The 27832-nt window shown below is 45.4% G+C and overlaps 1 protein-coding gene and 2 non-coding genes across 3 annotated transcripts in view; all 3 read left to right on the top strand.

Moving 5' to 3' along the window:
• The window catches only part of LOC128640537 (cilia- and flagella-associated protein 58), a gene marked incomplete at its 3' end in the record, with an annotated part of 133285 nt that overhangs the window by 10329 nt on the left and 95124 nt on the right, over positions 1–27832 (top strand). Inside the window, 1 exon segment of the mRNA XM_053693009.1 lies at positions 26182–26463. Coding sequence (XP_053548984.1) covers positions 26182–26463 — 282 coding nt within the window.
• Positions 17857–17929, top strand: TRNAV-AAC (transfer RNA valine (anticodon AAC)). The gene has a single exon. It is a non-coding gene; the product is annotated as a tRNA-Val (tRNA).
• Positions 22826–22898, top strand: TRNAV-AAC (transfer RNA valine (anticodon AAC)). The gene has a single exon. It is a non-coding gene; the product is annotated as a tRNA-Val (tRNA).

Raw genomic sequence — 27832 nt, 5'->3', positions numbered from 1 at the left:
ATGAAATAAAGAATGTGTCAAGGGGGAGATACACTTTTTTGCCTAGAGATACCTAGGTATCTCTTCAACAAAAAGTATCATGAGAACTAATCAAATTTGATAATATAAGTAAATTAGAAACCCTTCAAAATTGTATGATCGATCTGAATTACGGAAGAAAATCTATGGTTTATTGTCCCTTTAAGGCAAATTATGTATTAAACTGGTATTATCAATGTGTGTGAATCATCTTGCATCATGTTAAGGTGTAAAAAGACCAAAAAGTAGTTAGATAAGACAAATTATTGTAAGGAATTAAATATTTGATATAATATTGTTTGTAATATAGTTTATTGCCATTAGGGGGCACTGTGTTATGGAATACTTCATATTGTTATAAATCGGATTTTGCATTTGTGTAATTTTTTTTATGGTAAGGGGAATTTCAATGTAACATAATGATGTGGTACTGTTATCCTCACAAGCTTTGTATTCATTTACAGTATTACTGAGAGAAATAATGGGTATATTGGTCTGCATTACAGTTAGATGAGGATATGCAGTGAATCAATCAGTATTGTATCAAGTGGGTACAGAGACTGGCATTATCGTGCATATTTATAAAGGGAACATAGGACATAAATTACCCTGCAGTATTGTAAGTGGGAAATAACGTCAATTAACATAAATGGCTATAATAGAGAATAAGGTATGAATTATATTTAATGGGAAAATGATTTTCTACATTTAATGGGAATGAGCAAATCAAATGACATTTTATCATTATAAAGATATAGTAGAATGTAAATTTCCAAATAGGATTCTACATGCTAGCCATGGGTTAAAATTGCCCCATTATAACAGACAAAGCAAGTCAACCGTAGAATATTTAGTTGCTATGTCAGTCAGTGTTATTGGGGGCTCCGTTTTATTAATCTGAAAAGAGATCTCTTACCACTGATGAGCTGGTCTGTTTGTGGTTTACTTGATGGCATCATCTTGAGATTGCACAGAGACTTTAGGGGCTACATCTTGATTTCACAAAATAAGCAGGCGCAGCAGTGCGCACCGTGTGGTTTCGCTAAGTCTTCAGTGCTCAGCTTGTTGTTACAAGGATCTGTTTCAAGGGAATCAGGTTCTGAGAACTGAAAGACAACAGACTGAAGGCAACAAAGCACAACTTAAAATGATTGCAAAACTGATCAACATAATATGCACAGGACATCTATACACATAAACACACTGGTAAAGGGCATTAACCTCACATGCACACATAGCACACACAGGACAACTATACACATACACACACTGGTAAAGGGACATTAACCTCACATGCACACATAGCACACACAGGACAACTATACACATACACACACTGGTAAAGGGACATTAACCTCACATGCACACATAGCACACACAGGACAACTATACATATACACACACTGGTAAAGGGCATTAACCTCACATGCACACACAGCACACACAGGACAACTATACACATACACACACTGGTAAAGGGCATTAACCTCACATGCACACACAGCACACACAGGACAACTATACACATACACACACTGGTAAAGGACATTAACCTCACATGCACACACAGGACAACTATACACATACACACACTGGTAAAGGCACATTAACCTCACACGCACACACACACACAGCAGACACAGGACATCTATACACATAAACACACTGGTAAAGGGCATTAACCTCACACGCACACACACACACACACACACACACACACAGCAGACACAGGACATCTATACACATAAACACACTGGTAAAGGACATTAACCTCACATGCACACATAGCACACACAGGACAACTATACACATACACACACTGGTAAAGGCACATTAACCTCACATGCACACATAGCACACACAGGACAACTATACACATACACACACTGGTAAAGGACATTAACCTCACATGCACACACAGCACACACAGGACAACTATACACATACACACACTGGTAAAGGCACATTAACCTCACATGCACACATAGCACACACAGGACAACTATACACATACACACACTGGTAAAGGGCATTAACCTCACATGCACACACAGCACACACAGGACAACTATACACATACACACACTGGTAAAGGACATTAACCTCACATGCACACACAGGACAACTATACACATACACACACTGGTAAAGGCACATTAACCTCACACGCACACACACACACAGCAGACACAGGACATCTATACACATAAACACACTGGTAAAGGGCATTAACCTCACACGCACACACACACACACACACACAGCAGACACAGGACATCTATACACATAAACACACTGGTAAAGGACATTAACCTCACATGCACACATAGCACACACAGGACAACTATACACATACACACACTGGTAAAGGCACATTAACCTCACATGCACACATAGCACACACAGGACAACTATACACATACACACACTGGTAAAGGACATTAACCTCACATGCACACACAGCACACACAGGACAACTATACACATACACACACTGGTAAAGGCACATTAACCTCACATGCACACATAGCACACACAGGACAACTATACACATACACACACTGGTAAAGGGCATTAACCTCACACGCACACACAGCAGACACAGCAGACACAGGACATCTATACACATAAACACACTGGTAAAGGGCATTAACCTCACATGCACACACAGCACACACAGGACAACTATACACATACACACACTGGTAAAGGACATTAACCTCACATGCACACACAGCACACACAGGACATCTATACACATACACACACTGGTAAAGTACATTAACCTCACATGCACACACAGCACACACAGGACATCTATACACATAAACACACTGGTAAAGGGCATTAACCTCACACGCACACACACACACACACACACACACAGCAGACACAGGACATCTATACACATAAACACACTGGTAAAGGGACATTAACCTCACATGCACACACACACACACACACACACACAGCAGACACAGGACATCTATACACATAAACACACTGGTAAAGGGCATTAACCTCACATGCACACACAGCACACACAGGACAACTATACACATACACACACTGGTAAAGGACATTAACCTCACATGCACACACAGCACACACAGGACATCTATACACATAAACACACTGGTAAAGGACATTAACCTCACATGCACACACAGCACACACAGGACAACTATACACATAAACACACTGGTAAAGGGCATTAACCTCACATGCACACATAGCACACACAGGACATCTATACACATACACACACTGGTAAAGGGCATTAACCTCACATGCACACATAGCACACACAGGACAACTATACACATACACACACTGGTAAAGGACATTAACCTCACATGCACACATAGCACACACAGGACAACTATACACATACACACACTGGTAAAGGGCATTAACCTCACATGCACACATAGCACACACAGGACATCTATACACATACACACACTGGTAAAGGCACATTAACCTCACATGCACACATAGCACACACAGGACATCTATACACATACACACACTGGTAAAGGGCATTAACCTCACATGCACACACAGCACACACAGGACAACTATACACATACACACACTGGTAAAGGACATTAACCTCATATGCACACACACACACACACAGCAGACACAGGACATCTATACACATAAACACACTGGTAAAGGGCATTAACCTCACACGCACACACACACACACACAGCAGACACAGGACATCTATACACATAAACACACTGGTAAAGGGCATTAACCTCACATGCACACACAGCACACACAGGACAACTATACACATAAACACACTGGTAAAGGGCATTAACCTCACATGCACACACACACACACACACACACACACAGCAGACACAGGACATCTATACACATAAACACACTGGTAAAGGGCATTAACCTCACATGCACACACAGCACACACAGGACAACTATACACATAAACACACTGGTAAAGGGACATCAACCTCCCATGCACACATAGCACACACAGGACAACTATACACATAAACACACTGGTAAAGGACATTAACCTCACATGCACACACAGGACAACTATACACATACACACACTGGTAAAGGGACATCAACCTCCCATGCACACATAGCACACACAGGACAACTATACACATAAACACACTGGTAAAGGGCATTAACCTCACATGCACACACAGGACAACTATACACATACACACACTGGTAAAGGGACATCAACCTCCCATGCACACATAGCACACACAGGACAACTATACACATAAACACACTGGTAAAGGACATTAACCTCATATGCACACACACACACACACACACAGGACAACTATACACATACACACACTGGTAAAGGACATTAACCTCACATGCACACACAGCACACACAGGACAACTATACACATAAACACACTGGTAAAGGGCATTAACCTCACACGCACACACACACACACAGGACAACTATACACATACACACACTGGTAAAGGGCATTAACCTCATATGCACACACAGGACAACTATACACATAAACACACTGGTAAAGGACATTAACCTCACATGCACACACAGGACAACTATACACATACACACACTGGTAAAGGCACATTAACCTCACATGCACACACAGCACACACAGGACAACTATACACATACACACACTGGTAAAGGGACATTAACCTCACATGCACACACAGCACACACAGGACAACTATACACATACACACACTGGTAAAGGCACATTAACCTCACATGCACACATAGCACACAAAGGACAACTATACACATACACACACTGGTAAAGGCACATTAACCTCACATGCACACATAGCACACACAGGACAACTATACACATACACACACTGGTAAAGGGACATTAACCTCACATGCACACATAGCACACACAGGACAGCTATACACATACACACACTGGTAAAGGGACATTAACCTCACATGCACACACAGCACACACAGGACAACTATACACATACACACACTGGTAAAGGGACATTAACCTCACATGCACACACAGCACACACAGGACAACTATACACATACACACACTGGTAAAGGGACATTAACCTCACATGCACACACAGCACACACAGGACAACTATACACATACACACACTGGTAAAGGACATTAACCTCACATGCACACATAGCACATACAGGACAGCTATACACATACACACACTGGTAAAGGGACATTAACCTCACATGCACACATAGCATACACAGGACAGCTATACACATACACACACTGGTAAAGGGACATTAACCTCACATGCACACACAGGACAACTATACACATACACACACTGGTAAAGGGACATTAACCTCACATGCACACATAGCACACACAGGACATCTATACACATATACACACTGGTGAAGGCACATTAACCTCACATGCACACACAGCACACACGACATCTACACACATATACACACTGGTAAAGGGACATCAACCTCACATGCACACACAGGACAACTATACACATACACACACTGGTAAAGGGACATCAACCTCACATGCACACATAGCACACACAGGACAACTATACACATACACACACTGGTAAAGGGACATCAACCTCACATGCACACATAGCACACACAGGACAACTATACACATACACACACTGGTAAAGGGACATCAACCTCACATGCACAGTTGCACACATAGCACACACAGGACAACTATACACATATACACACTGGTAAAGGGACATCAACCTCACATGCACACACAGCACACACAGGACAACTATACACATACACACACTGGTAAAGGGACATCAACCTCACATGCACACATAGCACACACAGGACAACTATACATATACACACACTGGTAAAGGGCATTAACCTCACATGCACACGCACACACACAGGACATCTATACACATACACACACTGGTAAATTGACATCAACCTCACATGCACACGCACACACACAGGACAACTATACACATACACACACTAGTAAAGGGACATCAGCCTCACATGCACACACAGGACAACTATACACATACACACACTGGTAAAGGGACATCAACCTCACATGCACACACAGCACACACAGGACATCTATACACATACACACACTGGTAAAGGGACTTTAACCTCACATGCACACACAGCACACACAGGACAACCATACACATACACACACTGGTAAAGGGACATCAACCTCACATGCACACACAACACACACAGGACAACTATGCACATACACACACTGGTAAAGGGACATCAGCACATGCACACACAGGACAACTATACACATACACACACTGGTAAAGGGACATTAACCTCACATGCACACACAGCACACACAGGACAACCATACACATACACACACTGGTAAAGGGACATTAACCTCACATGCACACACAGGACAACTATACACATACACACACTGGTAAAGGGAGATCAACCTCACATGCACACACAGCACACACAGGACAACTATACACATACACACACTGGTAAAGGGACATCAACCTCACATGCACACACAGCACACACAGGACAACTATACACATACACACACTGGTAAAGGGACATCAACCTCACATGCACACACAGCACACACAGGACAACTATACACATACACACACTGGTAAAGGGACATCAACCTCCCATGCACACATAGCACACACAGGACAACTATACACATACACACACTGGTAAAGGGACATCAACCTCACATGCACACACAGCACACACAGGACAACTATACACATACACACTGGTAAAGGGACATCAACCTCACATGCACACACAGCACACACATGATAACTATACACACACACACACTGGTAAAGGGACATTAACCTCACATGCACACACAGCACACACAGGACATCTATACATATACACACACTGGTAAAGGGCATTAACCTCACATGCACACACAAGACACACAGGACATCTATACACATACACACACTGGTAAAGGACATTAACCTCACATGCACACACAGCACACACAGGACATCTATACACATACACACACTGGTAAAGGGACATTAACCTCACATGCACACACAGCACACAGCACACACAGGACAACTATACACATACACACACTGGTAAAGGGACATTAACCTCACATGCACACACAGTACACACAGGACAACTATACACATACACACACTGGTAGAGGGACATTAACCTCACATGCGCACACACAGCACACACAGGACAGCTATACACATACACACACTGGTAAAGGGACATTAACCTCACATGCACACACAGCACACACAGGACAGCTATACACATACACACACTGGTAAAGGGACATCAACCTCACATGCACACACAGCACACACAGGACATCTATACACATACACACACTGGTAAGGGGACATTAACCTCACATGCACACACACACACACACACACACACACAGGACAACTATACACATAGACACACTGGTAAAGGGAAATTAACCTCACATGCACACTCACACACACACACACACACACAAGACATCTATACATATACACACACTGGTAAAGGGCATTAACCTCACATGCACACACAGCACACACACACACACACACACACACACACACACACACACACACACACACACACACACACACAGGACAACTATACACATACACACACTGGTAAAGGGACATTAACCTCACATGCACACACACACACACACACAGGACAACTATACACATACACACACTGGTAAAGGGACATTAACCTCACATGCACAAACACACACACAGGACAACTATACACATACACACACTGGTAAAGGGACATTAACCTCACATGCACACACAGGACAGCTATACACATACACACACTGGTAAAGGGCATTAACCTCACATGCACACACAGGACAGCTATACACATACACACACTGGTAAAGGGACATTAACCTCACATGCACACACAGGACATCTATACACATACACACACTGGTAAAGGGACATTAACCTCACATGCACACACAGCACACACAGGGCATCTATACACATATACACACTGGTAAAGGGACATCAACCTCACATGCACACACAGCACACACGTGACATCTATACACATACACACACTGGTAAAGGGACATTAACCTCACATGCACACACAGTACACACAGGACAACTATACACATACACACACTGGTAAAGGGCATTAACCTCACATGCACACACAGGACATCTATACACATACACACACTGGTAAAGGGACATTAACCTCACATGCACACACAGCACACACAGGACATCTATACACATACACACACTGGTAAAGGACATTAACCTCACATGCACACACACACACACACAGGACAACTATACACATACACACACTGGTAAAGGGACATTAACCTCACATGCACACACAGTACACACAGGACAACTATACACATACACACGCTGGTAAAGGGCATTAACCTCACATGCACACACAGGACATCTATACACATACACACACTGGTAAAGGGACATTAACCTCACATGCACACGCACACAAAGCACCAACAGTAACATCTACGCACGTTGTGTACATTGTTGCATTTACATTTCTCTTGTAAGGTGTATCCAGTCAACGGGTTCATCCATTACTTGTGGGATATTCTCCTTCCCAACAGGAAGTTGCAAGAGGACACCCACAGCAGAGCTGTCTATATAGCTCCCCCCCTAACCCCCACCTCCAGTCATTCTCTTGCAACTCTCAACAACAGAGATATGTGGTGATTTAGTGTATTTTTACCTTCAATCAAGAGTTTGTTATTTTTAAACGGTACCGGCGTTGTACTGTTTTACTCTCAGGCAGAAATTAGAAGAAGAGTTCTGCCTGGAGGTTTGATGATCTTAGCGGTTTGTAACCAAGGTCCATTGCTGTTCTCACACATAACTGAAGAGTATGAGAAAACTTCAGTTGGGGGAACGGTCTGCAGATTACCTGCTTTGAGGTATGTTCAGTATTTTTATTTCTAGAGAGATGAATAAGTTCTAGAAAATGCTGACAGAGCCTTGTGTATTTGAGGTAAGCCTGATGCAGTGATTTAACAGCGACTGGGATCATGCTTACAAAACAGGGTAATACTCATGTTAATACTCATATTACTTAGTGACAAAACGTTTACATGTCTTCATAAATAGGGCGTTTTTTTCTCTGAGGGAGATAAGTCTTTATTTGGGGCCTAGTTTCCACATGGCTAGTCAGATACTCCTAGGAGTACTTTCTTAAGGCCCCTCTGACATCCAGTACATGGTGGGAGGGGCCTATTTCTCTTGCAAAGTGTATCCAGTCCACGGCTTCATCCTTTACTTGTCGGATATTCTCATTCCCTACAGGAAGTGGCAAAGAGAGCACACAGCAGAGCTGTCCATATAGCTCCCCCTCTAGCTCCACCCCCCAGTCATTCTCTTTGCCGGCTCTAAGCACTAGGGTCTCTCTACGGGAAGGTAAAGTGAATGTGGTGTTAGATTTGTAGTTTTATATCTTCAATCAAGAGTTTGTTATTTTTAAATAGTACCGGTTTGTACTATTTATTCTCTAGCAGAAAAGTGATGAAGAATTCTGCTGAGAGGAAAATGATTTTAGCATGTTGTAACTAAAATCCACTGCTGTTCCCACACAGGACTGAGGAGTACCAGAAAACTTCAGTTGTGAGGAATAGTTTGCAGGCTTGACTGCAATGAGGTATGTTCAGTCATTTATTTCTAGACAAGACTGAGATAATGCTAGAAGACTGACAAGATCCCCATGTGGGGAGGGTAAGCTATGTTCTGAGACTTAGTATAGAATTGAATGCTTACATAACAGGGCTAATTAGGCTGGTTGACACTAATGCAGGGCAATCGATTATTTATTTAAGAAATACTCGTTGGAGACACCTTTTTAAGTACTTTGGAGTGTTTTACTGGGGTTATTATCCACATGGCATAAATTTAGTCACTTAGAAGTGATTTTTGTAGGCCTCACAACTGTGGAGTGGGAGGGGCCTAATTTCGCGCCTCAGATGCGCAGTTAGAATTGAAAGGCTGTTTCATGCTGCTTCACATGGAGGGTCCAGCTGCTGATTGAGGGCATAGAAGAAGCTTTATTTCCCCAAAACTGATCCCTAAGGGCAGGTAGGGCCACAGCAGTAAGCTGTGGCAAGGTGCTGTAGTTAATTAACCGGTTGTTGGCTTTAGGCTGCTCCGGTTTGGGCATTAAGGGGTTAATCGTTCTGAAACTTGCTGTGCAATCATATTAAAGCCTTAGGTACATGCTGAAAATTTCAAAAGGATTGGTGCATTTTTCACTGTTTTGTAAAATTGTGTGCTCTTTTTATTTCTTAAAGGCACAGTAACGTTTTTTTCAAATTGTGTTTTTTATTTGATTAAAGTGTTTTCCAAGTCTGCTTGTGTATGCTACTAGTCTGTTAAACATGTCTGACACTAAGGAAAATCCTTGTTCAATGTGTTTAGAAGCCATGGTGGAACCCCCTCTCAGAATGTGTCCCAATTGCACTAATATGTCTATACACTTTAAAGATCATATTGTTGCACTTAAAAGTGTGGCCCTAGATGATTCTCAGACTGAAGGTAATGAGGATAGTCCGCCTACCTATCCCCATGTGTCACAACCAGTTACGCCCGCTCAAGCGATGCCTAGTACCTCTAGTGCGTCTGCCCCTATTACATTGCAACAACTAGCGACAGTCATGGATAATTCCCTTGCGGCCTTTCTATCCAAACTGCCAGTTTTTCCTGCAAAGCGCGATAGCTCTGTTTTAAAAACAGATTATGAGCAGTCTAAAGCTTTGGTAGCCTTATCTGATGTACCCTCACAACACTCCGAAGTGGGGGTGAGGGATTTGATGTCTGAGGGAGAAATTTCCGACTCAGGAAAGGTTTCTCATCAGGCAGAGTCAGATTCATTAGCGTTTAAATTTAAACTGGAACACCTCCGCGTATTGCTCAGGGAGGTATTAGCCACTCTGGATGATTGTGACCCTATGGTGGTCCCAGAGAAATTGTGTAAAATGGACAAGTACCTAGAGGTCCCTGTATACACTGATGCGTTTCCGATCCCTAAAAGGGTTGCGGATATTGTTACTAGGGAGTGGGATAGACCAGGTGTCCCTTTTGTCCCCCCCCCCCCTATTTTTAAGAAAATGTTCCCCATCCCTAAGGTAGAGGGGGCTGTTTCTTCACTTGCTAAGCGCACAACCATACCAATTGAAGACAGTTGTGCTTTTAAAGATCCTATGGATAAAAAATTAGAAGGTTTACTTAAGAACATTTTTGTTCAACAAGGTTTCCTTCTCCAACCTATTGCCTGCATTATTCCTGTAACTACTGCAGCGGCTTTCTGGTTTGAGGCACTGGAGGAGTCGCTCCAGACGGAGACCTCATATGACAAAATTATAGATAGAATTAAGGCTCTAAAGCTGGCTAATTCTTTTATCACAGACGCCGCCTTGCAATTAGCTAAGTTAGCGGCAAAAAATTCAGGTTTCGCCATTATGGCGCGCAGAGCGCTTTGGCTCAAGTCATGGTCGTCCGATGTGTCGTCAAAATCCAAATTATTAAATATCCCTTTCAAGGGAAAGACCCTTTTCGGGCCAGAATTGAAAGAGATTATTTCAGAAATCACCGGGGGAAAGGGCCATGCTCTCCCTCAGGACAAGCCCTTTAAGGCTAGAAATAAAGCTAATGTTTGTTCCTTTCGTAACTTCAGGAGCGGTCCGGCTTCAGCCTCTACAGCTGCAAAGCAAGAGGGTAACGCTTCACAGCCCAAGGCAACCTGGAAGCCTTACCAGGGCTGGAACAAGGGTAAACAGGCCAAAAAGCCTGCAGCTGCTACCAAGACAGCATGAAGGGTTAGCCCCTGATCCGGGACCGGATCTAGTAGGGGGCAGACTCTCTCTCTTCGCTCAGGCATGGGCAAGAGATGTTCACGATCCCTGGGCATTAGAGATTGTTTCCCAGGGATACCTTCTAGAATTCAAGGACTCCTCTCCAAGGGGAAGGTTCCACATTTCTCGTCTGTCTACAGACCAGACAAAGAAAGAGGCGTTCTTACGCTGTGTAGAAGATCTACATACGATGGGAGTGATATACCCAGTTCCAATTGCAGAACAAGGCGCCCTCCTTTCACAGAGCCAAGGCTCACACAGAGATTGTATTGGCCTTTCTGAGGTCTCACGGGTGGAAGGTGAACGTCAAAAAGACTTCCCTGTCCCCACTCACAAGGGTTCCCTTCCTAGGAACACTAATAGATTCAGTAGAAATGAAAATATTTCTGACGGAGGTCAGAAAGTTGAAACTTTTAACTACTTGCCGAGTTCTTCATTCCATTCCTCGGCCATCTGTAGCTCAGTGCATGGAGGCAATCGGATTAATGGTAGCGGCAATGGACATAGTCCCTTTTGCTCGGATACACCTCAGACCACTGCAACTATGCATTCTCAAACAGTGGAATGGGGATTATGCAGATTTGTCTCCTCAAATTCAGTTGGACCAGGAGATTAGAGATTCTCTTCTCTGGTGGTTGTCTCAGGACCACCTGTCTCAGGGAATATGTTTCCGCAGGCCAGAGTGGTTCATTGTAACGACCGACGCCAGTCTGTTAGGCTGGGGTGCGGTCTGGGACTCCCTGAAAGCTCAGGCCTTATGGTCTCGGGAAGAAACGCTTCTCCTGATAAACATTCTGGAACTGAGGGCGATATTCAACGCTCTTCAGGCATGGCCCCAACTAGCTGCGGCCAAATTCATCAGATTTTAGTCGGACAACATCACGACTGTAGCTTACGTCAATCATCAGGGGGGAACAAAGAGTTCCCTAGCGATGACGGAAGTAACCAAAATAATCAGGTGGGCGGAGGATCACTCCTGCCATCTCTCAGCAATTCACTTCCCAGGAGTAGACAACTGGGAGGCGAATTTTCTAAGTCGTCAGACTTTTCACCCGGGGGAGTGGGAACTCCACCCAGAGGTATTTGCCCAGCTGACTCAGCTATGGGGCACTCCAGAATTGGATCTGATGGTGTCCCGTCAGAACGCCAAACTTCCTCTCTACAGGTCCAGGTCCCGGGACCCCAAGGCGGTATTGATAGATGCTCTAGCAGCGCCTTGGTCCTTCAATCTGGCTTATGTTTTTCCACCGTTTCCTCTCCTCCCGCGTCTGGTCGCCAGAATCAAGCAGGAGAAGGCTTTTGGTGATTCTGATAGCGCCTGCATGGCCACGCAGGACTTGGTATGCAGACCTAGTGGACATGTCATCTGTCCCACCATGGACACTGCCAATGAGGCAGGATCTTCTAATACAGGGTCCGTTCAAGCATCCAAATCTAGTTTCTCTACGTCTGACTGCTTGGAGATTGAACTCTTAATTCTATCAAAGCGTGGGTTCTCTGAGTCAGTTATAGATACTCTGATTCAGGCTAGAAAGCCTGTCACCAGGAAAATCTACCATAAGATATGGCGGAAATATCTTTGTTGGTGTGAATCCAAGGGTTACTCATGGAGTAAGATTAGGATTCCCAGGATATTGTCCTTTCTCCAAGAAGGATTGGAGAAAGGTTTGTCAGCTAGTTCCTTAAAAGGACAAATATCAGCTCTGTCTATCCTTTTACACAATCGTCTGGCAGAGGTACCAGACGTTCAAGCGTTTGCTCAGGCTTTAGTCAGAATCAAGCGTGTCTTTAAACCTGTGGCTCCGCCATGGAGTCTAAATCTAGTTCTTTCAGTTCTTCAAGGGGTTCCGTTTGAACCTTTACATTCCATAGATATTAAGTTGTTATCTTGGAAAGTTTTGTTTTTAGTAGCTATCTCTTCTGCTCGAAGAGTTTCAGAATTATCTGCCTTACAGTGTGATTCACCTTACCTGGTGTTCCACGCAGATAAGGTAGTTTTGCGTACCAAGCCTGGTTTTCTTCCTAAAGTTGTTTCTAACAAGAATATTAACCAGGAAATAGTTGTTCCTTCTCTGTGTCCTAATCCTTCTTCGAAGAAAGAACGTCTGTTACACAATCTTGATGTAGTTCGTGCTTTAAAGCTCTATTTACAAGTAACAAAGGATTTCAGACAAACATCTTCCTTGTTTGTTATCTATTCTGGTAAGAGGAGAGGTCAGAAAGCGACTTCTACCTCTCTTTCCTTTTGGCTGAAAAGCATCATCCGTTTGGCCTATGAGACTGCTGGCCAGCAGCCTCCTGAAAGAATTACTGCTCATTCTACCAGAGCAGTGGCTTCCACATGGGCTTTCAAAAATGAGGCTTCTGTTGAACAGATTTGTAAGGCAGCGACTTGGTCTTCACTGCATACTTTTGCCAAATTTTACAAATTCGATACTTTTGCTTCTTCGGAGGCTATTTTTGGGAGAAAGGTTTTGCAAGCAGTGGTGCCTTCTGTTTAAGGTACCTGTCTTGTTCCCTCCCTTCATCCGTGTCCTAAAGCTTTGGTATTGGTATCCCACAAGTAAAGGATGAAGCCGTGGACTGGATACACCTTGCAAGAGAAAACAGAATTTATGCTTACCTGATAAATTACTTTCTCTTGCAGTGTATCCAGTCCACGGCCCGCCCTGGCATTTAAGTCAGGTATAACATTTTTTGTTTAAACTACAGTCACCACTGCACCCTATGGTTTCTCCTTTTTCTTCCTAACCTTTGGTCGAATGACTGGGAAGTGGAGCTAGAGGGGGAGCTATATGGACAGCTCTGCTGTGTGCTCTCTTTGCCACTTCCTGTAGGGAATGAGAATATCCCACAAGTAAAGGATGAAGCCGTGGACTGGATACACCGCAAGAGAAAGTAATTTATCAGGTAAGCATAAATTCTGTTTTTAGTGCTCTAACTGCACAGTTTTAATTCAGACTGAGACATCCAGCTTCCCTAGAGGAGTCCTCTGGCATCTGAGGACCATTTCAAAGGGGTTATTTCTGCACAAAATCGTATTTGAGGGCAGGTAGGAGTCTCAGCAGAGCTGTGGCAAGGTGCTCAATTGTCTTTTAACATTTTTTAACGTTTTTCAATCCGGTTTGGGGCCTAAAGGGTTAATCATCCATTTGCAAGTGGGTGCAATGTTGCTTTAGTCCCTTACACACACTGTAAAATTTCAAAGACTTTACTGTATTTTTACACTTTTTTGCAGTTTAAGTGCTAGTTTTTTTTCTCTTAAAGGCACAGTAACGTTTTTGTTTAATTGCTGTTTCACCTTTATTAAAGTGTTTTCCAAGCTTGCTTGTCTCATTACTAGTCTGTTAAACATGTCTGATATAGAGGAAACTCCTTGTTCAGTATGTTTGGAAGCCATTGTGGAACCCCCTCTTAGAATGTGTACCAAATGTACTGAAATTTCTATAAACTATAAAGACCATATTATGGCGCTTAAAGATTTATCTCCAGGGGATTGTCTGACTGAAAAAAGGGAGATTATGCCATCTAGCTCTCCCCATGTGTCAGAACCTATAACTCCCGCTCAAGTGACGCCAAGTACATCTAGCGCGTCTAATTCTTTTACCTTACAGGACATGGCGGCAGTTATGAATGCTACCCTCTCAGAGGTATTGTCCAAACTGCCAGGGTTACAAGGAAAGCGAGACAGCTCTGGGGCTAGAACTAATACAGAGCTTTCTGACGCTTTAATGCCTGTGTCTGATATACCCTCACAATGCTCAGAAGCCGAGGCAGGTGAGCTTCTATCTGTGGGTGACATTTCAGACTCAGGGAAGGCGTTGCTTCAGTCTGATTCTGAAATGACAGCGTTTAAATTTAAGCTTGAACACCTCCGCTTATTGCTTAGGGAGGTTTTAGCGACTCTGGATGACTGTGACCCCATTGTGGTTCCAGAGAAATTGTGTAAGATGGACAAATACTTTGCAGTGCCTGTTTACACTGATGTTTTTCCAGTCCCTAAGAGGTTTTCGGAAATTATTACTAAGGAATGGGATAGACCAGGTGTGCCGTTCTCTCCCGCTCCTGCTTTCAAAAAGATGTTTCCCATAGATGCCGCCATACGGACTTGTGGCAAACGGTCCCTAAGGTGGAGGGAGCAGTCTCTACCCTAGCTAAACGTACAACTATCCCCGTCGAGGACAGTTGTGCTTTCCTAGATCCTATGGATAAAAAATTGGAGGGTCTCCTTAAGAAAATTTTTATACATCAAGGTTTTATTCTCCAGCCTCTTGCATGCATTGCCCCAGTTACTGCTGCAGCGGCCTTTTGGTTCGAGTCTCTTGAGGAGTCTCTACAGTTGGAGACCCCGTTAGACAATATTCTAGACAGGATTAAAGCTCTTAAGTTAGCTGATTCCTTTATTTCTGACGCCGTTTTTCATTTAACCAAGCTAACGGCTAAGAATTCATGTTTTGCCATTTTGGTGCGTAGGGCGCTATGGCTTAAGTCCTGGTCAGGAGACATTACTTCAAAGTCTAAGCTTCTTAACATCCCCTTCAAGGGACAGACCCTATTCGGGCCTGGCCTGAAGGAGATCATTTCTGATATTACTGGAGGAAAAGGTCATGCCCTTCCTCAGGATATGTCCAATAAGTTAAGAACCAAACAGAATAATTTTTGTTCCTTTCGAAACTTCAAGAGTAGCGCAGCTTCAGTTTCCTCTAATACAAAACAAGAGGGAAATTTCGCCCAGTCCAAACCAGTCTGGAGACCTTACCAGGCTTGGAACAAGGGGAAGCAGGCCAAGAAACCTGCGGCTGCCTCTAAGACAGCATGAAGGAGTAGCCCCCGATCCGGGACCACATCTAGTCGGGGGCAGACTTTCTCTCTTCGCCCAGGCTTGGGCAAGAGACGTCCAGGATCCCTGGGCACTAGAAATTGTTTCTTAGGGATATTTTCTGGAATTCAAAGGTTCATCTCCAAAGGGGAGATTTCATCTCTCACAACTATCTGTAAACCAGATAAAGAGAGAGGCATTCTTACGTTGCGTTCAAGACCTACTGGTTATGGGAGTGATCCATCCAGTTCCAAGAGAGCAACAGGGGCTGGGTTTCTATTCAAACCTGTTTATAGTTCCCAAAAAAGAGGGAGATCCTAAACAAATTTCTCAGGGTCCCATCCTTCAAGATGGAGACAATCCGAACCATCCTCCCTATGATACAGGAGGGTCAATATATGACTACTGTGGCTTTAAAATTTGCTTATCTCCACATTCCGATTCACAGAGATCATCATCAGTTCCTCAGGTTTGCCTTCCTAGACAGGCATTACCAGTTTATGGCTCTTCCCTTCGGGTTAGCCACGGCTCCAAGAATCTTTACGAAGGTTCTAGGGTCCCTTCTGGCGGTTCTAAGGCCGCGGGGCATGGCGGTAGCCCCTTACCTAGACGACATTCTGATTCAGGCGTCGACTTTTCAAATTGCCAAGTCCCATACGGACATTGTTCTGGCCTTTCTGAGGTCTCACGGGTGGAAAGTGAACATAGAAAAGAGTTCTCTCTCTCCTCTCACAAGAGTTTCCTTCCTAGGAACTCTGATAGATTCGGTAGAAATGAAAATTTTACTGACAGAAGTCAGGATATCAAAGCTTCTAACTTCCTACAGTGCTCTTCATTCCACTTCTCGGTCGTCAGTGGCTCAGTGTATGAAAATGATCGGCCTAATGGTAGCGGCAATGGACATAGTTCCGTTTGCCTGCCTACATCTCAGACCACTGCAACTTTGCATGCTCAACCAGTGGAATGGGGACTACACAGATTTGTCTCCTCGGTTAAATCTGGATCAAGAGACCAGGGATTCTCTTCTCTGGTGGTTATCTCGGGTCCATCTGTCCAGGGTGTTACAGAAGCATTAATTATTTTGTTGTGAAGAGCTTATTTCCCAGCAGCAATGCCTGAACCAGCAAAGTCCCATAGTGTAGTGGTTATCACGTCTGCTTAACACGCAGAAGGTCCTGGGATCGAGACCCAGTGGGACTAGTGCAGATGTTCCTTTGTGCTTCCCCCCCTCTCCCCTGGGAGTGCCCTGTGTGCATGTAACCTTAATAAAAAGCAGGCTGGGCATCCCAGTCCTGAGTTCTTGTTTGACCCTCAATCGCAGCGTTGACTCGTTCTTGTGGGCAGAAGGGTATCCTAGCTGTACTGCAGCTAAGGGAGATTATTCTATATTTGCGAGACTCATATAGAATACTATGGAAAGCAGCTTCTCCCCTCTTTAGCAATAGGGATCCAGGCTACTAAGCGGTCCATCTCTCAGCGAGACGAAGGGTAACCGTAACATTTGGCGGCAGCGGCGGGATTTTCCTGGATTTCCTAGGAGAGGTACAGAACGGATGGAGAGCGCTTACGAAAAATTGAAGCGTACAACCCTAAAGGATTTACTTGAAAGCAGAGGGGGGTACGCCAGCAACCGGCCGAGGAGAGAGCTGATCGCAGAATTGACCGAACTGGATCAGAGCTTCATAATGGCGGAAACACCGACCACGATTAGTGACGAAAAAACCAGGATTGTTCGGGAAAGGCTCTCATTATACGGGCCGAACCCCTCCATGGAATTGGTACAGCAGTTGATGGCGGAGGCGGACGAGGATATACGAGAGACTCGAGCCCATGAACTCAACCTAGCGAACGCACACCGCAATGCTGAAGCCCCGCAGGTAATCATCCCTGTCGAAAATGCTGGGAGGCCCAAGATACCCTATGCAGCATTTCGACCCTTCCTAGAGAGCGAGACAGGGATTGATGAATATTTGGCGGACTTCGAAAGGCAATGTGCCCTGCACCAGATTCCCAACAGAGAGTGGCCCACGATATTGTCTGGGAAACTATCCGGGCGAGCCCTGGAAGCCTTTCGTACTCTGGGTGCTGAGGAAGTGACACAGTATGAGCTAGTTAAGGAGACACTGTTGCGACGGTACGCTGTAACTCCGGACACGTATCGCCGACAGTTTCGGGGCACGGAAAAGAAGCCTAACGATACCCATATGGAATGGGCGCACCGAATGCGGAGAGCGGCAAATCACTGGCTGAGCGGAAGTAAAGCGGTGACTGGGGAGGAAATTTTACAATTGTTTCTCTTAGAACATTTTTATAATGGCATGGAACAGCAAGGGAAGGAATGGCTGCGAGACAGGCGGCCTTCTACCTTAGAAGAAGCAGCCAAATTGGCCGATGAACATTATGACTCCCGTCTTCACGAACCCATGAACTACCGAGCTCCAGCACGGGTCGAACCCAGAGAGGTTTACCGTGCACCCCCTCGTGCTGAATTCCGAGCCCCGGTGCCCACAGGGCCCGTCCGACACTCAGGACCACCCAATAACAGCTCTGAGCGTCCCAGACCGACTTGCCACCGATGCAAGCAACGAGGGCATTTCATGGCTAGCTGCCCCCTTAATACGCACCAGACACCCAGGAATTACAATTACCCCTCTGGGTCCTATCGTCCGGCCCGGGCCCTCTGTGTTAACCAAGAGGCCCCTATGGAGGGATATGTGGGGCCGCTTCACGAGGCAGACCCTGTATATGCTGCCTCAGATAACCGCCAGCACCATCGGCAGAGGGTATGGCTCGAGGGGCGATCTACCGAGGGATTGCGAGACACAGGGGCTACTATCACGCTGGTACAGAGTCATTTGGTGCCAGAGCACAAGCGATCCGGACAGACTGTGGCCGTTAGAGTGGCGGGGGGGGATGTGTACAAAATTCCAACAGCTAAAGTGCATCTTGATTGGGGAGCGGGAAAGGGGGCTGTGAACGTGGGCCTAATGGATAATTTACCTGCCGAAGTACTACTGGGCAACGATTTGGGCCCCATGACTTCTGCCTATGCTCCAGTATGCAACAACGAGGCGGACCCAGTGACTACACGGGCCCAAGCCCGGACGGAGCGAGAGCTCTCACCAGTGCGGGAGACACAGGTAAGACCTACCCCGACCTTGCCTGACAGGTTAGGCCCCATACCCTGGGACACCCCAGATGCTTTCGAGGCAGAGTCTAAGACTGACCCGACCTTACAAAAGTACCGGGAACGAGCAGAGACCGGAGGGGGCGGGGCAGATAACGAAACATTCTTATGGGAAAAAGGGAAACTATACCGCTGGACAGAGAAAAGGGGACAGCGTAGGCGACAGCTGGTAGTGCCCCACAAATACCGTCAAGAAATCCTCAAAATAGGCCACGACATCCCCTTAGCAGGCCACCTAGCCGTTACCCGTACCCTACACCGCATTACTCACACGTTCTTTTGGCCAGGGGTGCACGCTGACGTTAGAACTTACTGTAACACCTGCGATGTGTGTCAACGAGTAGGAAGGCGAGGCGATCACCCTAAAGCCCAGCTAGTAAATATGCCCATTGTAGAGGAACCCTTCAGCCGGGTTGCTATTGACCTAGTGGGACCACTGGCTACCCCTAGTCCCTCCGGTAAGCGATACATTCTTACCGTAGTGGACTACGCTACCAGGTACCCAGAGGCTGTCGCCCTATCCAACATACAAGCGGATACGGTAGCGAATGCACTAGTACAGGTGTTCTCCCGGGTAGGATTTCCAAAAGAAATCCTATCCGACCGAGGCACCCAATTTACGGCTGAATTGACCCAACAACTCTGGCAGGTTTGCAAAATTAAGTCCCTCCTGAGCTCCCCATACCACCCCCAGACGAATGGGCTGTGTGAGAGGTTCAATGGGACCCTCAAGCAAATGCTCAAGACGTTCACTCAGGAATACCGAGACTGGGAACGCTTCCTGCCGCACCTCCTATTTGCTTATCGGGAGGTGCCCCAGGAAACGACAGGGTTCTCTCCCTTCGAGTTGCTCTACGGAAGAAAGGTACGGGGACCCCTAAACCTGATCCGGGAGCACTGGGAGGGAGAGATGGAGGCTGACGGTGTCCCAATTGTGCCATACGTGCTGGAACTCAGGGACCGAATGGAGCAATTAGCCAAATCCGTGCGGGCTAATCTCCAGTTGGCCCAGAGAAGACAGAAAGTATGGTACGATCGGGGGGCCCGAAAGAGAATCTTCACCATAGGACAAAAGGTGTTAGTACTTAAGCCGGTGAAGACAGACAAATTGCAGGCGTCCTGGCAGGGTCCCTACCAGATCGTAGAGAAAAGGGGAGACACCACTTATGTGATAGCTAGCTGCCACGACAACAATCTTAGAAAGACATTCCATGTAAACATGCTCAAGGAATATTTTGAGCGACCAGAGAACGTGACGGCCGTATGTTGTTCCCCTCAGGAAGACCCCGACAGTTTACCCATTCCAGACCTATTAGAAAAGAGCCTCCCCACAGGTATAGTGGCGCAGGTTCAGATAGGGGACCGACTTAGCCCCACTGAAAGGGAGCAGCTCAACCAACTCCTCCAGTCCAAACACCTCACCTTCTCCCCGAAGCCAGGGTACACTACTTTAACCACCCACCAGGTAGATACTCCGGGACAAGCTCCCTTGCGCCAGGCTCCGTACCGAATCCCTGAAACAGTTAGGACAGGAATGAAGAAGGAGATCGATGAGATGCTCCAGCTCAGGGTAATTGAGCCCTCCGATAGTCCCTGGGCCTCCCCAGTTGTCTTGGTGCCCAAGAAAGATGGGACCACCCGGTTCTGCGTAGACTATCGGAGGCTCAATGAAAATACCGTGACGGACGCTTACCCTATGCCCAGGGTAGACGAGCTACTCGATCGTATAGCCAGGGGAAATTACCTGACCACTATTGACCTCTGCAAAGGTTACTGGCAGATTCCCCTGGCCCCGGAGGCTATCCCCAAGTCGGCATTCGTCACCCCATTCGGCTTATATCAGTTTCGGGTAATGCCGTTTGGGATGAAGAATGCCCCAGCTACATTCCAGCGCTTGGTGGATAGGCTCCTGGATGGCTTCCAGAGTTTTGCTTGCGCCTACCTGGACGACATAGCGATCCACAGTGAGTCCTGGGAGGACCACTTAGCTCATGTGGGAATGGTTCTGGATCAGATCCGGGCTGCTGGCCTGACTCTGAAGCCAGAGAAATGCCACTTTGGGATGGCCGAGGTACAGTACCTGGGTCACCGGGTGGGGTGTGGAAAGCAGCGACCAGAGCCGGCCAAAATAGAAGCTGTCGCCAATTGGCCCACCCCCATCACTAAGACTCAGGTCCTAGCCTTCCTGGGCACGGCAGGGTACTATAGACGGTTCGTACCAGACTACAGCACACTTGCCAAACCCCTGACTGACTTGACCAAGAAGAACTTACCTCGACAGGTCCTGTGGTCTCCCCACTGTGAAACGGCTTTCCAGGCTCTCAAAAATGCTCTAATTAACGCTCCTGTCTTGGCGGCCCCAGCCCTTAACAAACGTTTTATCGTCCATACAGATGCTTCCATGTTCGGGCTGGGAGCCGTCCTCAGCCAAGTAGGCGAAGATGGAGGGGAGCATCCAGTTGCCTACATCAGCCGGAAGCTCCTGCCCCGCGAAGTCAGCTATGCAGCGGTCGAAAAGGAGTGTTTGGCTTTGGTGTGGGCATTAAAGAAATTGACTCCCTATTTATATGGTCAGGAGTTCACTCTGGTCACCGACCATAACCCGTTGGTGTGGCTGAACCGGGTCTCTGGAGATAACGGCAGGCTTTTACGTTGGAGCTTATCGTTGCAACCCTTCAATTTCACCATTACTTACAGACCTGGGAAACAGAATGGCAACGCCGACGGGTTGTCCAGACAAACCGACCTCAGCCCCACATAACCAGCGGTCTGGACAGCCTTAGTCTGCCCCGAAAAGGGGTCAGACAGTGTCTGCCAGAGTGTTCCACAGAAAGGGAGCACTGTTACAGAAGCATTAATTATTTTGTTGTGAAGAGCTTATTTCCCAGCAGCAATGCCTGAACCAGCAAAGTCCCATAGTGTAGTGGTTATCACGTCTGCTTAACACGCAGAAGGTCCTGGGATCGAGACCCAGTGGGACTAGTGCAGATGTTCCTTTGTGCTTCCCCCCCTCTCCCCTGGGAGTGCCCTGTGTGCATGTAACCTTAATAAAAAGCAGGCTGGGCATCCCAGTCCTGAGTTCTTGTTTGACCCTCAATCGCAGCGTTGACTCGTTCTTGTGGGCAGAAGGGTATCCTAGCTGTACTGCAGCTAAGGGAGATTATTCTATATTTGCGAGACTCATATAGAATACTATGGAAAGCAGCTTCTCCCCTCCTTAGCAATAGGGATCCAGGCTACTAAGCGGTCCATCTCTCAGCGAGACGAAGGGTAACCGTAACACAGGGGAATGAGTTTCCGCAGGCCAGAGTGGACTATAGTGACGACAGATGCCAGCCTTCTGGGCTGGGGCGCAGTCTGGAACTCCCTGAAGGCTCAGAGTTTGTGGACTCAGGAGGAAGCCCTCCTTCTGATAAACATTCTGGAACTAAGAGCGATATTCAATGCTCTTCAGGCTTGGCCTCAACTAGCTGCGGCCAAGTTAATCAGATTTCAGTCGGACAATATCACGACTGTAGCCTAAATCAACCATCAGGGGGGAACAAGGAGTCCCCTGGCAATGAACGAGGTTTCCAAGATAATTCTATGGGCAGAGGTTCACTCTTGCCATCTCTCAGCTATCCATATCCCAGGAGTAGAGAACTGTGAGGCGGATTTTCTAAGTCGGCAGACTTTTCATCCGGGGGAGTGGGAGCTCCATCTGGATGTATTTGCCCAGCTGATTCAACTATGGGGCAAACCAGAACTGGATCTGATGGTGTCTCGTTAGAATGCCAAGCTTCCTTGTTATGGGTCCAGGTCAAGGGATCCCCAGGCAGCGCTAATAGATGCTCTAGCAGTGCCCTGGTCCTTCAGCCTTGCTTATGTGTTTCCACCGTTTCCTCTCCTCCCTCGTCTGATTGCCAAGATCAAGCAGGAGAGAGCTTTGGTGATTTTGATAGCGCCTGCGTGGCCACGCAGGACTTGGTATGTGGATCTGGTGGACATGTCATCCTCTCCACCATGGACTCTGCCGCTGAGGCAGGACCTTCTACTCCAAGGTCCATTCAAACATCCAAATCTAATTTCTCTGCGTCTGACTGCTTGGAGATTGAACGCTTGATTTGATCAAAACGTGGTTTCTCCGAGTCGGTCATTGATACCTTGATTCAGGCTCGAAAGCCTGTCACCAGGAAAATCTATCATAAGATATGGTGTAAATATCTTCATTGGTGTGAATCCAAGGTTTACTCGTGGAGTAAGGTCAGGATTCCTAGGATACTATCTTTTCTCCAAGAAGGATTGGAAAAGGGATTATCGGCTAGTTCCTTAAAGGGACAGATTTCTGCTCTGTCTATTCTTTTGCACAAGCGCTGGCTGATGTTCCAGACGTTCAGGCGTTTTGTCAGGCTTTGGTTAGAATCAGGCCTGTGTTTAAACCTGTTGCTCCGCCATGGAGTTTAAACTTAGTTCTTAAAGTTCTTTAAGGGGTTCCGTTTTTAGTAGCTATCTCTTCGGCTCAAAGAGTTTCAGAGTTATCTGCCTTGCAGTGTGATTCCCCTTATCTGATCTTCCATGCAGATAAGGTAGTTTTACGTACCAAACCTGGGTTTCTTCCTAAGGTAGTATCTAATAGGAATATCAATCAGGAAATTGTTGTTCCGTCACTGTGTCCTAATCCTTCTTCAAAGAAGGAACGTCTGTTACACAATCTTGACGTGGTTCGTGCTTTAAAGTTTTATTTGCAAGCTACTAAGGATTTTCGGCAAACATCTGCATTGTTTGTTGTCTACTCTGGAAAGAGGAGAGGCCAAAAGGCTTCGGTAACTTCTCTTTCTTTTTGGCTAAGAAGTATAATACGCTTAGCTTATGAGACTGCTGGCCAGCAGCCTCCTGAAAGAATTATAGCTCATTCCACTAGAGCAGTAGCTTCCACATGGGCTTTTAAACATGAGGCCTCTGTTGAACAGATTTGTAAGTCGGCGACTTGGTCTTCGCTTCATACTTTTTCTAAATTCTACAAATTTGTCCTCGGAGGCTATTTTTGGGAGAAAAGTCTTACAGGCAGTGGTGCCTTCCGTTTAAGTGCCTGCCTTGTCCCTCCCTTCATCCGTGTCCTAAAGCTTTGGTATTGGTATCCCACAAGTAATGGATGAACCCGTGGACTGGATACACCTTACAAGAGAAAACAAAATTTATGCTTACCTGATAAATTTCTTTCTCTTGTGGTGTATCCAGTCCACGGCCCGCCCTGTCACTTTAAGGCAGGTGTTTTTATTTTTTAAACTACAGTCACCACTGCACCCTATAGTTTCTCCGTTTTCTTACTTGTCTTCGGTCGAATGAATGGAGGTGGGGGTTAGGGGAGGAGCTATACAGACAGCTCTGCTGTGGGTGTCCTCTTGCAACTTCCTGTTGGGAAAGAGAATATCCCACAAGTAATGGATGAACCCGTGGACTGGATACACCACAAGAGAAAGACATTTATTAGGTAAGCATAAATTTTGTTTTTAAATAAAAACATTTTTGAAATATACTTCTATTAGCAAAAATGCTTTTAGTAAAAGTTATTGCTGTTTTTCTGCGGCATATGCCCATACTGTGTGCTGTGAATGCTCGTGCACTAGCATTCAGCACCACGCTTGCTCAGAGGGTGTTTTGTGTCAGTGAAAACTTAATTTGTGTCATACAAGCCGCTGCTGACTCTCTGAGAAGATGCAGTGAATGAATACTGGCCACGGGTCCTCCCAGCATATGTGCATATGCACCTAGAAAACAGTAATAACTTTACTAGACAGAGACATCCACATTTACAATAAAAATAACAATGAAAGAGGGCTATTTAAATGTAAAAATGATGGTTTTATGCAAATTAGTTTAGATAAATTTAATCTTGTTTTTTCAAATTAACATCTATTTATCATTTATCTGTCTGTCTATCTATCTATCTATCTATCTATCTATCTATCTATCTATCTATCTATCTAACTATCTATTTATCTATTATCCCTCTATCTATAATATATCTATCTATCTATCTATCTATCCATCTATTAGCATCTATCTATCCATCTATTAGCATCTATCTATCCATCTATTATTCATCTATCTATAATATATCTATCTATCTATCTATCTATCTATCTATCTATTATTCATCTATCTATAATATATCTATCTATTTATCTATCTATCTACAGAATTTAGTTCATTGAGGTATTTGCTTGCTGTAACGCAGCTAAAGGTTTATTATATTATCCACATTTCTTATTCTTTATTTTTTCAGGAAAAGATAGATAAAACAGTGATCGAAGAAAATGCTTTTGAAGCTTTGGAAAAAGATTTCCAGGAAGTCCTCAGAGAGCTCACGGGGGATAAGAGCCTGGAGAAGTTCAGAGTGGAGTATGAGAAGCTTCACAGCGTCCTTAAAAAATCGTATGAAAACGAAAAGCGCTTGATGGCAAAATGCAGGGAGCTGAATTCAGAGATTGTGGCGAACTCAGCTAAAGTGGCCACAGCCCTTAAACTTTCCCAAGAGGACCAGACGACTATAGCTTCACTAAAAAAGGTAGAAACTCCATGAAATAGATTTGTGTTGCTGTTACGCGATCATAAAGGACTGGGAATCACTGTCGGCTTTTGTACATCTTCTTTACACTGAGAAGATGGTGAGGAGAAGGGTTTTAACTAGGATCAGTATGTAAGTCTGAAAAGTGCACTTACCTTCGGTAATATATTTCCAGGTGCCCCTGGTGATTTTCACTGCTTTCCATGAATCACTCCTGTATTAGCTTTAATGATCCACAGTGGACTTGGGAATAATTTACTGGAGGGCTCATTTTGGGGTTGATGGAAAGCACTGGAGGCAGCTGTGCCTTTGGGGATTAAACTAAGCACTGGAGTTTTTTTTCATGTTTACATACATCAGTTATATAGATATGGCCTGAACCAGTCAGTAAAGGGCTTTCTAGAAGCCTTCCATTTAGAAAGCATGGGTAAAAATCATCTAAGATCTCCCTCTGAAGTTTAACCCTAACTTCTCATTTGACTCACTCCACTGAAGTTTAACCCTAAATTATGCTCACTTGACTCCCCCACTGAAGTTTTACCCTAACTTCTGCTCACTTGACTCCCCCCACTGAAGTTTAACCCTAACTTCTGCTCACTTGACTCCCCCCACTGAAGATTAACCCTAACTTCTGCTCACTTGACTCCCCCTGTTTAGTTTAACCCTAACTTCTGCTCACTTGACTCCCCCACTGAAGTTTTACCCTAACTTCTGCTCACTTGACTCCCCCACTGAAGTTTTACCCTAACTTCTGCTTACTTGACTCCCCCCACAGAAGTTTAACCCTAACTTCTGCTCACTTGACTCCCCCCACTGAAGTTTAACCCTAACTTCTGCTCACTTGACTCCCCCCGTTTAGTTTAACCCTAACTTCTGCTCACTTGACATCCCCCACTGAAGTTTTACCCTAACTTCTGCTCACTTGACTCCCCCCCACTGAAGATTAACCCTAACTTCTGCTCACTTGACTCCCCCCGTTTAGTTTAACCCTAACTTCTGCTCACTTGACTCCCCCACTGAAGTTTTACCCTAACTTCTGCTCACTTGACTCCCCCACTGAAGTTTTACCCTAACTTCTGCTTACTTGACTCCCCCCACTGAAGTTTAACCCTAACTTCTGCTCACTTGACTCCCCCCACTGAAGTTTAACCCTAACTTCTGCTCACTTGACTCCCCCCGTTTAGTTTAACCCTAACTTCTGCTCACTTGACATCCCCCACTGAAGATTAACCCTAACTTCTGCTCACTTGACTCCCCCCCACTGAAGATTAACCCTAACTTCTGCTCACTTGACTCCCCCCGTTTAGTTTAACCCTAACTTCTGCTCACTTGACTCCCCAACTGAAGTTTTACCCTAACTTCTGCTCAC

The sequence above is a fragment of the Bombina bombina genome, chromosome 9 (genome assembly GCF_027579735.1).
Source record: "Bombina bombina isolate aBomBom1 chromosome 9, aBomBom1.pri, whole genome shotgun sequence".
Taxonomy (NCBI): domain Eukaryota; kingdom Metazoa; phylum Chordata; class Amphibia; order Anura; family Bombinatoridae; genus Bombina; species Bombina bombina.
This window is presented reverse-complemented; position numbering and strand designations above follow the sequence as displayed.